The following is a 15801-nucleotide window of genomic DNA, read 5'->3' on the forward strand; positions in this document are numbered from 1 at the left end:
GGTTCAAGTTCAACCTGAACGTACTATGTCGTTCCACGATGATGTATAACTCTTCTTTCACATGCTCGGGCTAGAAATCGCGTCTACTAAGATGACGAGGAGCTACGTGTCGGCAGGGAGACCAGAGGCCAGCTCATGTAGGCACTCGACGTGTCCAAGATCTATGTGCCCATCTTCTCCGGGGACTACGGGTCGAGCTTGTGGTACATCCGCGAGGTCACGCGCATGGTGGACTGCGCGGTGAGATCGAAGGGGAATAAGGAGATCTTGCCGGTATTCTACGACGCTTCGCCTTCGGATGTGAAGCTTTGGATTGGGCTGTAAAAGCGAAGTCTGAAATTTTTAAAGATAACGGGACAACAGAGAGAGGAGAGAGAAGATTAAATGTCAGAGTGATAAATGTCAAAGTGAGAAGAAAACGTGGAGGACAATAGAGAGAGAGAGAGAGAGAGAGAGAGAGAGGAGAGAGAAGTTAAACGTTAGAGTGACGAGAAAACGTTGAGGTCGTGGAAAGATCAAATTTCGGGTGAAATGTTATAGTTCGGTTACCGAACGAAGCAAAATAAATCGAATCGAAAGAAAAAATAGGTCATTTTTTCATTATTCGAATAAAAAATCGAATCAAACCAAAAATGCATGAAATTTCGGTTCGATTTCGATTCGGTTCGATTTTTTTGGTTCGGTTCGACACCCCTAGTGCATCGTTTCCCATACATCGAAGACTCCCTTCCCTTGTTTTTCTTCCTACCTAAGGGCTTAGCTGAATTCCCCTAGTCAGTTAAGAAACACCATAGAATGATAGAATTGCCCAGTCCTTGATCCAAAATTACGTCCATCTTGTTTAATTTGATTTTGGTCCGATTGTAAGACTCGACAATTGTCCGGTACACGTAAAATAGGGAACATTACATGCATTAGATCGACTGATTGTGTTTTGAAGCGCTTCCTATGCCCTCAGTATACGGAAAAAGGAAAATTTTAACTAGAATTACTATATTAGTATAGAGTACAAGCAAGACATAAAACAAAATAAATGAAAAGGCACAGTCTGAAACCTACAATTCCAACTAGATATCCAACAGGCCTTCAGTCTTAGAGGAGCCACTCCCACCGGCACTGCTTGGGAGGCTCCACTGGTCGGAAAACCCGCCGGATGCCGGGCCGTTCCCGCACTTTACCACGGCTCTAACGCTCTCGATCAGCTCCTGCGTCCGGCACTCTTGCGATAATATCTCGAGCAACTGCTCCGGACAAATCACAAGCTTCACCTTCCAAAACCCATCGTTGCTCTTGCCGCTATCCCTAAAGAAGACCTCGGTGTACGACCTCCTCAACATGCCTTGGTTATCGAGCGACATCCGGTACGGCGCGACCAGTGACGTCGGTATGCTATTGGACCTGACATGGCCTTCTCTCACGACCTCATTACCTAGCAACAATTTGTGACCTCGGCGCGAATTGCTACCTTCGCCATCGCCGTAGGGGAGCAAGTAGTAGGACTCGCCAACCACCAGCTCCTCGTGGAGAGGGAGCGGAATCCAGAAGAGGCCGTGCGCACAGAAGACACCGTGGCCCGGGAACTCTTCGGCGATGGATCGGACGGCGATCGGGGCATAAAACTCCAAGACCCCGCCGTTGGGCGCCACCACCTTGACGAGCTCTTGATTAGCCTCTCCGAAGCCTCCAAAGAGGCAATTCCCCATACCGATCACTCAGTATATCTTCAAGAGAGAGAATATGGCGACGGCGTTCTTCTTTCCTCCTTTCGTATGCATATACAGTATGGTCTGGGGAAGGTGCTAAGGAAGGGGGGAAATTTCATGGAGGGAGAAGGGAAACAAGAAAATATCGTCGGTGGGATTCTTCTTTAAAGCTTCCTCGCTCTAACTTTGCCCACATAAAGAAATAAATTACACTAGGAAAGGGCAAAGAAAATTGCTAGTGGGACCAACTTTTGTAAGAGCATACATAATTTATGTATTAAATTTTAGTTCAAAGTTTTATGGTCCACTCACACTGTGGAAGTGGTCCAACTGTTCATGACATGACAGTGATGTCTTTTATTTGGTGTGACAAAGCGATGGTTGTATTTTTTTTTTAAAAAAAACAATAATGGAGCACTAAAGTTTTATGTTTTGGTTCATTTATGTCGGGGCCAAATATGAATGGGAAGATCTAAAGATATTGGCGTGAAGTACTTTGTGGAGGGGTCCAGTCAAAGAAATTGGAACAGTCGAGAAGCTGAGAAACATCACTTTTCTCTTTAGTTCTTTAAACAAGCTTTGGTCCCTTTTGAGCGGCTGTGGCATGGAAACTTGTGACGCATCATGATGATTCTCCAGTTTTGGATCTGTCTTGTTCTTTAGGTTTTGAGTTCGGTACCGACACACGACACACGACATGGGGAAGGCGGACTCTTCTAGCAGTAGTGAGTCAGTTCGCAAGAGCAAGCGAGTTCCTAAAAAATGTACATTCGATGGGGCCGATGGAGCTGATGATTATGAGAGCATTGCTCTCTGAAGTTAACCGACAACTGAAGAAAGCTAAGGCTGCCGAGAGAAGTAGGATGCAGGCCGAGAAAGCAGCTGTGGAATCTCAGGTTCGCTTTAATGCTTTTATTCTCATGAAGTCTCTTTAAGAAGCCAGGGATGAAATCTAGAGATTTACAAGTTGAAGGAAAAAGTCTCACATCGGCTGCCTAATAAGGATAGCAAGTATGATGGCTTTTCAAAATGACGTGGGTGAGACATGGATGCTTAGCTCTCTTGACTAGGCTAAGTTGAAGGGCGATATAAATAATTTTTTTAGTGGAAAGGCTTCCATAGTGGCTTACTATTTAGGGCTTCAAAGTGCGAGTGTCACCACCTTTTATTTTATTTTTTTTCCGACACACGTGTCGGCAATGTGTCCGCACATTGAACTCATGTCCGAGCGGGCGAATGCGTGTCGATGTCCAAAACACATCCGACACCGACACGCACACTGTCTATGCGTGTCGGTGCTTCATAGTATATAAATTTACAAAAAAGGAAAATAAGATTGGACAATAATGAGAATTGGAGGTGAGCAACTAAGCCAACTCGGGAAGTGGCCCGAACCCGCATAATACAATCAATTCGAGATCGGTTCACAAGGGGACCGGTCTAGTTCCCGGGTCTAAAAAGGGAAACCGGCCGATTAGACTCGAGAATCTAGAACATAGAACATGCAAGGCCAAATTCGGGGAAGAACTTGGAATTGAACTAGATTTGAATCGGTTTACTCCTAACTCTAAGTTGGTTTTTTTTTTCTATTAGAATAAATAATATTTATTGAAATTGAATACGTTTGACATAGTATCCTCAAGCAAAAAAAAAAATTCACGTCAACACGTGTATATTGTACATATAAATTAATGAAATAGAGTAAAAGCCTCGACCAGTTCAGGGTCAACGAAATGGGCACCTAATTCCAAAATTTGACGGCCGACCTTGATAGGGTGGGTTTTAGGTTCCGGACTTGTAACTTACCCCCGGTGTAACTAATTACCCCTAATAAGAATCCTAAGCATGCATATAACGATTCCCAAACCATGTTAATTTGAGTGCACGAACAATGAATTTGAAAGATTAAATATTGACGAAGAACGACACGAGCTTATCTTTTATCCATCATGCCAAATGAATTCATTATGAAATTCTTACATCATCCACTCAGAGTAACTTTAGGAGGCCACACTTACCATAAGATGAGCAAAGGTTCATTCGACGATACTGGCGGAGGGAGCGATTTTCATACAATCATAAAGATGACAATATATATCGGTGAATAATCAGAGAGCATGCGGTCGATAACATCATCGTACACTAAAAAAGGAAAGAACATAAGATGGTCACGCCATGGTGTTAGTGACTTGACCAAATCAATAGTGGGAAATCGCACGAAACATGAGATGTGGTCGCACTTTTGTGGCCCCGTTAAATAGATTACTGAGCCTTGATAATATTCTGAACTTGGACGAGTCCGCAAATATATATCATAAGAAGTGTACAATTGAACATGCAAATGCAATTGATAATTACAAAAGCTTAGACTAGTAGTTAGAGAATAGAGGGATAAACTTATTTTTTCCTGCATCTCAAAGAAGATTGTCCATCATAAAAATAATGTCACACCGGCCCATATAATGCATCATCAATAGTTGCTAATAAAAAAGACTCAACTTATATTTGCTACTACTGAATCTTTTGTTATTTTTTATCTCAATTCGAAATCAAGTTTTGGGTACCTTAACAAATGAATCGGATTTTTCCAATTACCAATCAAAAAGGAAAATTTCTCGAGGCACTTAACTCTCAATGAAGAATTTTGTCCGAGATGAAACTACAAAAATATAAATAAATAAATAAAGTGAACAGACGCAAGCCTTGTGTTGACTAGAAGGCAACAAACGGGAGACAGAAAGAGTGAGAGAGAGTCGTGAGGTAAGCAATGAACGAGACGGAGAGAATGAGAGAGTCGTGAGGTGAAGAGAGAAAGGGAAAGAGGAAGAGGAAGGAAGAGGCGGCAGCGGCAAGTGGTGAGTTATGAATTATCGAGAATAGAGGGGCAAGCGAATCGACAAAATAGTCTGAAGGAAGAGGAAAGGAAATTAGACATCGAATTTATGTAATTCAGTCCGAATATCGAAACCTACGTCCACGAAAAGAGCAGCACAGAATTACATTACAAAAACAAGCGATACAACGGAGATTATAATCACTCGAGCACTCAAACACATGATTGATCGACTCATCAGTTTCCATTTCGATCAAAGCTCTCAACCGCGCGTACCTAACAACGTCAAACTTGCGCATCAACACTAACACTCGGGTCTTTCTTGAGCAGTCATTAGAATTTGGAACAAATGCATCCGATGTCTCCAGGGCGAAATCTGTTAGTGTCTTACCTTGAAGTTCATACAAGCCATCGTGCTTAATTCCTTTCATTATCACCAGGACACCTTGAGCAACTTTCAAAATTCCACCTTGTGAAGAATACCTGCATCCAATTGAATCTAGGGCACCCAGGAAAATTAAGTTCTTTTTCAATTTTGGAACGTGTCTTACTCCGATCAATGTCCTCACAATAACATAATGCATTTTGATTTTAGCATCACCAACACCCACAACATCGCATTCAACATTTGTTCTCTAACTGGATTTTACCACTACCGGTGCACTAATAAGTGATAAATCATGCCCTTTTTTGTGTACCGTGAAATGAATAACCCAAATCAATAATCTATCCATCAAATAACGCATCATCAGTAACAAATAAGACACAATCAACACTATCAGAATTATTTTCAGCAACGGTTGCGATATCATCCGTAAATTTAACTCCCATACCCTTTTCATCTTTCAGCTTAAGACAATTTCTTCTAAGATACTCATGCTTGCCATAGTTCTAATAAACAGCTCTACCAGTCCTAGATTGACTAGGTATATTTATATACATACTACTCTTACCAACACGAGTATTAGTTCTTCCCGTACTCTCATCTACTAAAGCAATAGGTGCGGATACATCATATTCTTTTCTACGAATGTCTTCACTCATAATCAAATCGCAAATCTTGTCATACGTTAAGCTTTTTGACCCGGAGAAATTACTAACAACAATAGCAATAGTATTCCAACTATCAAGCAATGAGGATAATAGAATCAATGCACATACCTCATATTCAAGATTAATCTCAACTGAACTCAATTGATTAACTACCACATTGAATTCATTGATATGTTCAGCAACCGATGTACTTTCGCTCATCTTTAAATGAAATATTGATTGCAAAGGGTGTCTCGCACATGTTCGACCGGGCTTTCATTAGTCTCGCAGTTGTTATCTCCTTCACGATGCTAAACGCGAAGCGTTAGTCGAATAACATCCATCATTTGTTGTTGATACCTAAATTTTGATTTTTCTTTTTAGTCATTTTCTGCATAAAAATTAGAACTAATTTTAGTTCTAAATAAAAAAATAAACTTAACATTCATATTTTATTTTTCATCAAGTCATGCTTTGCATTTTCTTTTATTTATTGGACCAATGGTGGATGGATTTAAACGTGCGATTTCTAAGTTTAATAGAATTAATTAGACTTAGTAAATTGAGAATTGATATCCGCAGATAGTCGAGAATCGCATCAAGCTTTTGCTCGTATTAACCATAGTCCATATTTTATTATCAAGGCCAAGAAAAGGACATGGTTGGGTTGTGCGTGGGGAGAATATTTTCATAGTCAAAAGTGGAAATAAAGGGAATTGTGCAAAATTTTAATTCTTAAAGCCCAATCTCCTCCTACACGAAAAACGAAGGAGATCAGCCATCATTCTAAGAGTGTTTTTCCTTATTTGTTAAAAGGAAAAAGCAATGCATCGAGCCAAAAAATTGAGTGAAATTCCATCAACATTAAGAGGAAAGAATTGAGGCATGATTTTCGGGCAATATTTACGAAAAGGAAAATACGAGACACCAAGCAGATTATACTCAGCTTATTTGGTGAGCATATGTTATGTATCTTTCTCAATCATGGATTGAAAGACAAGTAAGAGAAAGAAATAAAGAAACAGAAGATTTCTGCATGATTTATGGACGATTTCCTTTCGAGAAAAGCAATCTGCTCATCACTTGGAAGGCACACAAAACAGTCCATAAATAGGTCTCATTGACAACTGTAAAGAGGGGAGGGTTTCCACACATTGAAGTTGTGCCGAGGCATCATCCGTCCAATTGGTGCTGCACCCAACTACCTAATTTCACGTGTTGCTCTTAGTAGATCCCTCTGAGGCCGCGTGTGGATTCGGCTCAGTCCTTGACACCATGCATCCTCTGGCGCTTCTGCTCTTTCCCGATGCTGTCCGTTTGATCCAAGCGGTCGTTTGGCGCTATTTTAGGCCACTGCTCAAGGCGATTTTCCTTGCTGTGGACCAGTCACGTTACCTTGTTGATCGGGGACTGTTTGGTTGCAAATCAGCGCACGGCGCACAATTTGGTCGTGATTTGGTCCAATCTTCTGCTGTTTTCTTTCAAGGACAAAATCACTGCTATGTAGGGAATGTTCTGCTGCTATTCAAGCTGTTTTTGCAGCTGTTTTGTGCCCAAAACAGCACTGGTTTAAGTGGTTCTTACTAGCTATTCAATGCAGTTTTTGCCCATCGCTTGGAGGATTTTTTGCCACTGTTTTGAGGACGTTATAGCTACTGTTTGGCTTCAATTTCACTGCTGTTTGCATTCATAAACAGCCTTGTTTTGGACAATCTTTTGTTACTAGTTCAGTGCAGAAATTTCGGACTTGATAAAAGTTGCAATGCGGGAATTTCAGCCACGATCCCACCAGTCAAATTGAGAGCCATCATTGCAAGGTCCAAGAAGTCCTATCGTTGTGGCCGTACCACAAGTTGCTGATTCCCAAGTCCACCCTTCTTGAGTCGGTCCGAAAGAGTTGAAGTTTGATCCGTAAGATTTCGCGCAAGTTCAAAAAGGAAAGAGCATATCTCGAGGATTAGGTACAGTGTCCTATTCTATATTTTAGAATATCCTCGTTGCCTATTTTGCATGAATTGTGTGCATTTCATTGCATATCTTAAAGATTTTGTTGCTTGATTTAGGATAATACAATATTTGATTGTCAAATTTGGAAGATTGCGCATCGAAAATTAAATACTACACATCCGACTTGGATATCCTTGAAAATATTGCAACATGTCACTTGCCTAATTAGAAAGATTGCATGTTTAAATTTGGATTTTGAATATATTTGAAAAATTATGATTCATCGTAAATATTTTGAGATCTTTGTGATAATCTTGTGATAATCCAAAAATCTTTCTGAATATACTCAAGATATCAAAATATTTCAAAATGTGATCAATTAGAAATTTCCTCATCCGCAACCGCATACATAGGAATAAGTCTATCTATCAGTCTTTAGATGAAATTATTTTCCTAGCGGGTATTTCGAATTTTAGGATCGATCTATCAAGCTTTAGATCGAAAATTAATTCGAAAGAAATAGCGGTGATTATCTTTCATTAAAAGATTTGCAACTTTAATTTAAATTCACCCATAAAAACTAAAAATCACAAAAAAAAAATGAGAAAATTAAAAAAAATAAAAATTCTTGTATCATGTCTTTAAATTTCGTGTCGGAAAATCAAAGAAAAGAAAAAAAAGATTAGGAAGATATGATTTCTTAAAAACCACGTCTTATCATTTTTAGAAAGATAAAAATCCTATCTTCTGGATTACATTCAGCAAATAAAATCTTTTTCGAATCCATTTCAACTTTTAAAAGATGTAGGCTTAGGGTTAAGAGATTTTCTTGAAATTTTGGGAATTAATGAAAGTTAAATCTGAGAATTATAAGTTAATCTTGAACCAATTCACCCTCATTTTTCATTAATTTTTAATTTTAAAAATTAGTCCAAAATACAAAAAAAAAAATCATAAAAAGAAAACCCAAAAATTGCACCTTTGAATTTTAAGTCAGAATTAATCAAAATTGCCAAACCGAACATTTTTCAAGAAATTGGTACCGAAAGGATATTAATTGAAAAATTAGTGTAATCAAGTCCCGAACTTAAGATCTCCGGTTTGCTAAAATAAAAGAGTTTTATCCCGCTATTTTATTTAGGTTTCTAATCAACCTACCAGGACATGATTAGTGGCGGCTCCACAATATAAAAATACTTTACAAAATAATCGCTTGAACCTTAAGTCACGATTTGATAGAACTTGGAAGAGTTCGAGCTAGGTTAGTTAATTTAATTAATTAATCTGGTAATCCATTAACCTAAAATTGAAAAAGTCGATTTTTAGGTCGCGACACTTGTCTATCTAGCAATTCCCATTTATCATTTTTTCATTGAATCCAATTTCTCCCCAGGCAGAGGTAAAAGCAATTTTTCTGGTACTAGTAATCATCAATCTACATTTTTTAGAAAGCAAAATCTTTCTGATCAAGTCGGTTGATTCTCACCTTTACTTCTTCCATCATTACCGATTCACTTAAAATCGGTCAAACACCGGCTTTGATACCAATTGTCGAGGATAAATGGATAAGCGAATCGATAAAATAGTTAGAAGGAAGAGGAAAGAAAATCGGACATTAAATTTACGTGATTCGGTTCAAATTTCAGAAACTACGTTTACGGAGAGAGCAAGACGGAATTCTACTATAGAAACAAGCAATACAACAGAGATTACAATCAGTCGAGTGCTGAAACACATTGTCGGTATTTTCCAACCCCCTAATTATACCCAATAACTCACACAGTGTTTAACCTCTCACAATTCTTAGTGAGATCTCACTCAAGGAATTAAACAAATTCTACCGACAAGAATTTAACTAGCTAAATCGCTAACGGGTATAATTACAACAACAAAACTCTCGTGACAAGAACCCTCTCTTCTCTCGGCCACCTAATGGAACTTGACGCACCTTCTCTTTCGCTCGTTTTCTTCCCTTTATAAAGAACCAAGGACCCCTTCGTATATTATTATTTATTCTCCAAAGAGTCTCCATATTTATTGTAACATGTGAGTAGATGAAGATAGTCCACGAAAGACAACGTTACGTAGGGTTTTCCATGTTTGATGGCCGAGCAAATCTCTTCTTAGATTTGTTGTTCGACAACTTTCTTCAAAGTCAAACAATTTGCTGCAAAAAGGGAGAGCTCCATTTATGAGTCATGCAGTCCCTCCCTCCCTTTATCTATGTTGTCCATCTTCTTTTTTACTTTTTTATTCTATTGAAGATCACAAAGTCACGTGTGAACACATGCCCATTTGTCTTCAACGCCTTAAATGAAAGCCAAGCGCGGACGAACATAAATGAAATAACGAATCCCATGCGTGATAGTTTCTTTTTGATAACTCTACAGATAGACAACAGGAAACGCAATTTTTCAAAAGCGAGGTACTCAGTTCCACCTTGGGAATTACGTGTCAAAAATACTCATTCACTCCACAATACCAGAACAAATATTAATGGTACATCCTATTGATCAATTTAGTGCTCAATATCCAACTATGATCATGTTTAAAGCCCCACACAAATGCCATCAAGATCCTCGGCTAGGTCTTCACCACCTACATTAGTCGATGGGTTAGCCTAAAAGGTTGTCCGGAAAATAGTATGCAAATTCAAGTTCTCAATTGGGTCTAAACATGACGACTCCTAAGTAACCCACAAATCCAATTTAGAATACATCTCATAAATCAAAATACATTTCACAAAATAGAACACATATCCTTTGGCAATTTAATTCATTAATTAGAATTTTTTTTTTCATGAGCTATATGCACAAACAATACAAATAACCTTTCGCAATTCAATTCACAAAATATTTTTCAACTATTCAGAAATAATAATTTCAAATTATTACAAAATACTTCGCCATTTCAAATATCAAAAGGGTAATAATAATTGCCTGATTCAGTTTTATGCAACAAATATGTTTTAAATATGACTTTTTCGTTGGGATAAAAACACCAAAAGTGCCAAAGTTTTGTAGGGTACTCACTTTAGTTTGAAAAGTTTTTGCCAGCTCAATTAAGTGCATCCAGCTAGAAATTCCGAGCAAAACTATTATGTGGCTCTAATAACTAAAATTTTAATATGAGTTGGCATTTTTTATAAAATAGTCCACGTGGACATCCTAAACCACGTTGTACGAGTCCATATGGTTGGGTTGTCTAAAAACGATGTCGCACTTTCACTCTCTAAATCCTTAAAGGTTATAAGGATGACCAAAATTCAGAAAACGGCGGCGGATTGCTGGAACAAGGCGAACCGGTACATGGGGTGGCTTGAGAAGGTGAAGAAGAGGAAGATTTCGGAGAAGGACGCGATGGGGAGGACAATGAGAAGGGTGTACATATCAAGGTTTTTCCATTTCGATTTCGAGAAGTAGAGATTGGATCTATACAACATAATGGAGGGTCCCCATAAAATAAGGAGAGTTCCTACAAAAAAAATGGAGGATTGTTCAATGCCCTGACTACAAGTAAGGAAGATTGTTGAATGGCCGAAGATAAGGAAGATCACTACAAATGAGGAGGATTGTTCATTGCAGAGCTTAACTGTCAAAAACCAGTCATGTACAAAACAAAACGTTGAGATTTACTACGCAACGGAACATCTCATCCCATGAGAAAATCTCCCATGCACACAAACACAAACTCATACGTTGCTCATTGAATAGTCCCAACTAACAACCCCAATGTTGCTCATAGTTTGCCGGCCGCCGTGAGTCCCCCTAGCCACTGGTTATAGTAAGCCAAAATGGATGTCGAGCAAAATGGATGTCATAGAACTCACGATGGCACAAGCTAAACCATACTTGTTCAGATTAATGGTTTGCATAGTTGCTTTTCCACTTGAATTTGCTCGATGCGGACTAGAGTAAGCTTCCAACTTTTAGAGAATGATCACCTGTTTGATTGAGTATGCTACTAATAAATTTTTGCCTCTGATGCCGTGGTTTCTTACCTCGATAGGGTACAAAGATAGCTCAATGTGCTCACCAGTGCCTAACCTTGAGATACATAATCGATCGAATACTACTTGAAAACGGCTCTTCATTTTTCAATGGCTGAAAATAAGGGAGGGTCCTTGCAAAATAAGGAGGGTTCCTATAAAAAAAAAAATAAAGGAGTATTGTCGAATGGCCGAAAAGGAGGAGGGTCCCTACTAATGAGGAGGATTGTCCAATGGAGAGCTTAACCCTAAATTATGTGAATGCTTTTCTAGTAAAATCTAAAACTAATTCTAAATTGGAATTAACACTCAAAATCTAATAAAACTAATCAAAATATAATTTGTAAAATTTTTGGATTTTTTCATCTCTTATTTTTTTATTTTATTTCCTAATTTTTTATCTTCATTTTTTTTATTCTTAAAATTGGAATTCGGATCGGGTCGGGGGACCCGGTTCGAATGTGCGGGTCTCACCCGGACCCTAGAGGTCCGGGTTGCCTTTTAAAAAATAAGCCCAAATTAAACTCAAGCCCTACACTCCCGGCCCGGCCTCATTGATGTTCAATCCACTTTTTTTTTATTATTAGTATTAATTTTATTTCCGTTTCCTCCTATTCTCCTTTATTTCTTTTTCCTCTGTTTTCCGTTTCGCTCTCTTCACCACGTCGTCTTCTTCAGACGAACTCGAATCTTCATTCGACTCAAAGTCAGCAATCGACGCCACCGGCCAATCACCGGAGTACTTTCGTCGGCCGTATGTATGTTACGGCAGTCACCTAACCATTTACGGTGACCGAATTCCAGCCATCGAAACAGACTCAACCTCGAGACTTGAAGCATTCACAGGCACCAGTAACCGAAGAAGACAGAAACAAACCAGCGTGAACGCCTCAATGGATCAAAGAATAACCCAGCAATCCGAATTCATTTGTTCTCCGTAAATAGCCATTGACAACAACAGCGACGAAGCAAGTCCGGAAATAGAACAAAGGCAGAGAATACTCAGAGCTATCGAGTAAGATGCCGCAAAATCATACTTAGCGACCAATATGCCAAGTAAAAATATGCAAACCACATTTACGTCTTCAGACTCGACGGAAATAGACATTACCCCATGATCAGATTTCAAAGTAATTTCATCGAACATGTGCTGGGCGTTTCAATCGAGTGATTTAAATGCAGGGACTTAACAATGGCTCGTCTTCATGTTAATACCAACAACCCCACAGTGAACTCGAAGTATTTATAGCAACTTGCTTTCATAGGATTTGAACATAGTCGGCGTCTCAACCTTCCAACCTCATTTTTTACTATAGATGACCATTGGAACTTTACCTTGAAAGCGCCGTTACCAGTCACGAACTACTGTCAAGCGAGCAGTGCTTCCCGTGAATATCAAGTCTGGCGGAAGAACTTCAGGCGAGATTTGGCCGCTTTAGAAAGAGTCTTCCCTGCTTGCTTACTTTGTTTAATCTGATGACAACAGAGCATAAAATAGACCATTGATACCAACGGGATAGCTAAAAAAAAATTCCTATAATCTAGGGCTATAACAATAAAATACAAGGGTGTCAAAAAAGCCCGGCCCAAAAATTCACTTAATTTTCGGGCCCGATCGGGCCGGGCCGGCCCACCGCCTAACTTTTTTTAAGACCAATGTTTTCTTTTTAATTTAATTTATTTTTATTTTTTTTATATTCTTTCATTTGATGGGTTTGTTAATTGATTTTAATTCCAAAAAAAGAAGAAAAAAAGAACCAAACCGGAATCCTACTCGGCCCTGGTTGTGCCCCGTCGAGCTTGGTACTGTTCAGTTTTGGGCCTGCTCGGGCCGGGCCGAGACCCGGATCGTTGACACCCCTAATAAAATCCTAACAAAATAAACAACTTTGATTGATTATAAATAAAAATCACGTTGGCCAATCCTACCCAACATTCGCGGTTTGTTGCACCGAGGATTCTAATGCAACTTCAAGGACGGTGGATTTGGCTCAACATTCTCAAAGGGCTTTCAGGCCCCAAAGACCATTGGGAGAATGCTGAAGCATTTGGTTCAGCTTGAGCCAACATTTGATCAAATGTTGACCTTGAGAAAGCCGAAAGCCCAATCTTGGTAAGGGCCAGCATTGGGCTTTCAACATTTGGCCAAATGCTAAGAGATTTTTTTCCGTCCAATACTAACCTCATCAATTCCCAATATTTTTGATTTTGCCCCCTTTTTATTGTTTATCTTCTTCGACGGTCCGGTAATGGGTAATTTATTTAATCGAAATTAAAAAACTGCATTCAAAGCCCCATTGGATTGTTGTTTTTACCAAACACCACTCAACTCAAAGCCTATTTTCAAATGAGATTTTACCAAACGCAATTAGCATTTTTCTAAACCCCATTAAGTTGAAAGCATTTGTATTTCTCCAAAGATCATTTCAAATGCCGAACCAAATCCACCACAAGATCCCATAGCGGCCGTAGACGATCAAAGATGGCCGACGGTGAACTCCAACGTCGATTAGCAATGGATAAACGTCCGGTTAGAGATAGGGGCCGGGCTTTGTATTCACTTCCATTGGGATGGGCTTTATCACTTTTTTTTTGGGGGGGTTAATGGACGAATTCCCAATGGGCTCAGCTATTTTGGGCTCTGTAGGCTCTAGGGAAGGTCGTCATTCCAGCTAGTTTGGACGTGAATCATCCCTACCACCAGCGAGAGGGTGTGTTCATTCAAGTGGCTCTAGCTAAACCCTGTCGAGATCAATCTACATATCGAGTTCCTTGGCCGAGTCTTAATCTATAATGTATCTATCGAGTCAACTAGTCGAGTATCGATCTATAATGTCGTAAGGTGCATATTTTGTATTCGATTCAGTTAAGAAGCTCGAAAAAAAAAAATAGCCCTTATTGTTCTAGAAGGTCCTACAAAAACTCTAGATCTTTTCTCTTCATGAGCGGGTTGTTGATAAGATAGCTAGCATTCTCCGGTCCGACTGCTATTTTTGTTTCCCCATTTCCTTCTCTCATGAATTCGCTTACAACAACAATAACTGGAAGGATACTTTCATCATTTCAAAGGAAAAGGAAAAATGACATGAATGATTTTTTAACTTTAACTTAATGTGCAATGTGATCTCTAAAGTACTTATAAATATACAATTTAGTCCCTATATTATATAGAATTGTTTAATATCATTCTTTCTTCCATTCACATCATGAAATAACGGCGGCCATGTTAACACTCTAATTTCATTTCCTTTTAAAATGAATGAAATAAAAAAAAATAGATATATTGACTTGTCTATAATAATTCATGCCATCAAATAAACATTTGATTTGTCGCATGGGCAATCGCATTGAAAATTTAGGCCTAATATCTAAAAAAACTTCCAACTTTACCATTTATAATAATTATATTTAAAACTCTTTTTGTCTTATAAAAAAACTCTCAATTTTTATTTTTATCTCAATTCTACCCTCCCGATATCCAAAAACACTCACAATTTTAGCATCTGTCCCAAGTATATCCGAAACTTTTTTTGTCTCATAAAAAATCCCAACTTTTTTTTTATCTCAATTCTACCACTGTCGGTCTTTCATTCATAATCAATGTTAGTTAATCTTACGTGGCTCGAATTTTCTCGCCGAACTTACCAACGAATCTTCGAAATTTAGAAACAGTAGGTTTCGGGGACGACGAGATTTTAAAATCGTTCGTCCAAATATCTCCATGTCTAGCCATTTTTCGAATTGTTGAGTGCTAAAGAGAATACGAAACGTGCCGTCTTGAGTGACTCTTTATCTCCCGAAAATATGTAAAGAAAACAAACAACAGAAAAGAAGTTTAAGGATTTTTTTCATGTCGGCTTTGCTGAAGCGTAATTTGTTAACAATGCGGAAATGTCACGTACGATTAACTAATGTAGATTATGGAAGGAAGGCTCACGGTGATAGAATTGGGACAAAAATAAAAGTTGAAAGTTAGAGATTTTTTATGAGATAAAAAAATTTGAATATAATTGGGACATACACTAAAGTTCGGGGTTTTTTTTTTGTACTAATCCGATACAATTGAGACAAAAGTGAAAGTTTGTGGTAGAATTAGGATAAAAATAAAAGTTTGAGGGCTTTTATAAGATAAAAAAGGTTTTGGATATAATTATCATAAATATTAAAGTTGAAGATTTTTTTAGATATCGAGGCTAAAATTTATCAATAATGTACCTTATATTGAACAAATTAATAATAATTCATAGAGCACCTTGCACTCTAGTCCAAAGTCTATTATTTTCCTCAAAACGTCCTTT

At 38.5% G+C, this 15801-nt stretch overlaps 1 protein-coding gene across 1 annotated transcript; it reads right to left on the reverse strand.

The window, feature by feature from the left end:
• Nucleotides 1-914: 914 nt before the first annotated feature.
• LOC115748037 lies at nt 915-1832 on the reverse strand. The gene is made up of 2 exons (XM_030684405.2): nt 1063-1832; nt 915-977 (listed from the first exon to the last, which is right to left on the reverse strand). Exon 1 carries the CDS (start codon nt 1701-1703, stop codon nt 1068-1070), a length of 636 nt encoding a protein of 211 aa, XP_030540265.1. The 5' UTR covers nt 1704-1832; the 3' UTR covers nt 915-977; nt 1063-1067.
• Nucleotides 1833-15801: the final 13969 nt, after the last annotated feature.

Source organism: Rhodamnia argentea, chromosome 3 (assembly GCF_020921035.1).
Source record: "Rhodamnia argentea isolate NSW1041297 chromosome 3, ASM2092103v1, whole genome shotgun sequence".
NCBI lineage: Eukaryota > Viridiplantae > Streptophyta > Magnoliopsida > Myrtales > Myrtaceae > Rhodamnia > Rhodamnia argentea.

What these genes read in the sequence shown, in the direction of transcription:
- LOC115748037 (XM_030684405.2), bottom strand. Translation starts at nt 1,703, where the DNA reads ATGGGGAATTGCCTCTTTGGAGGCTTCGGAGAGGCTAATCAAGAGCTC.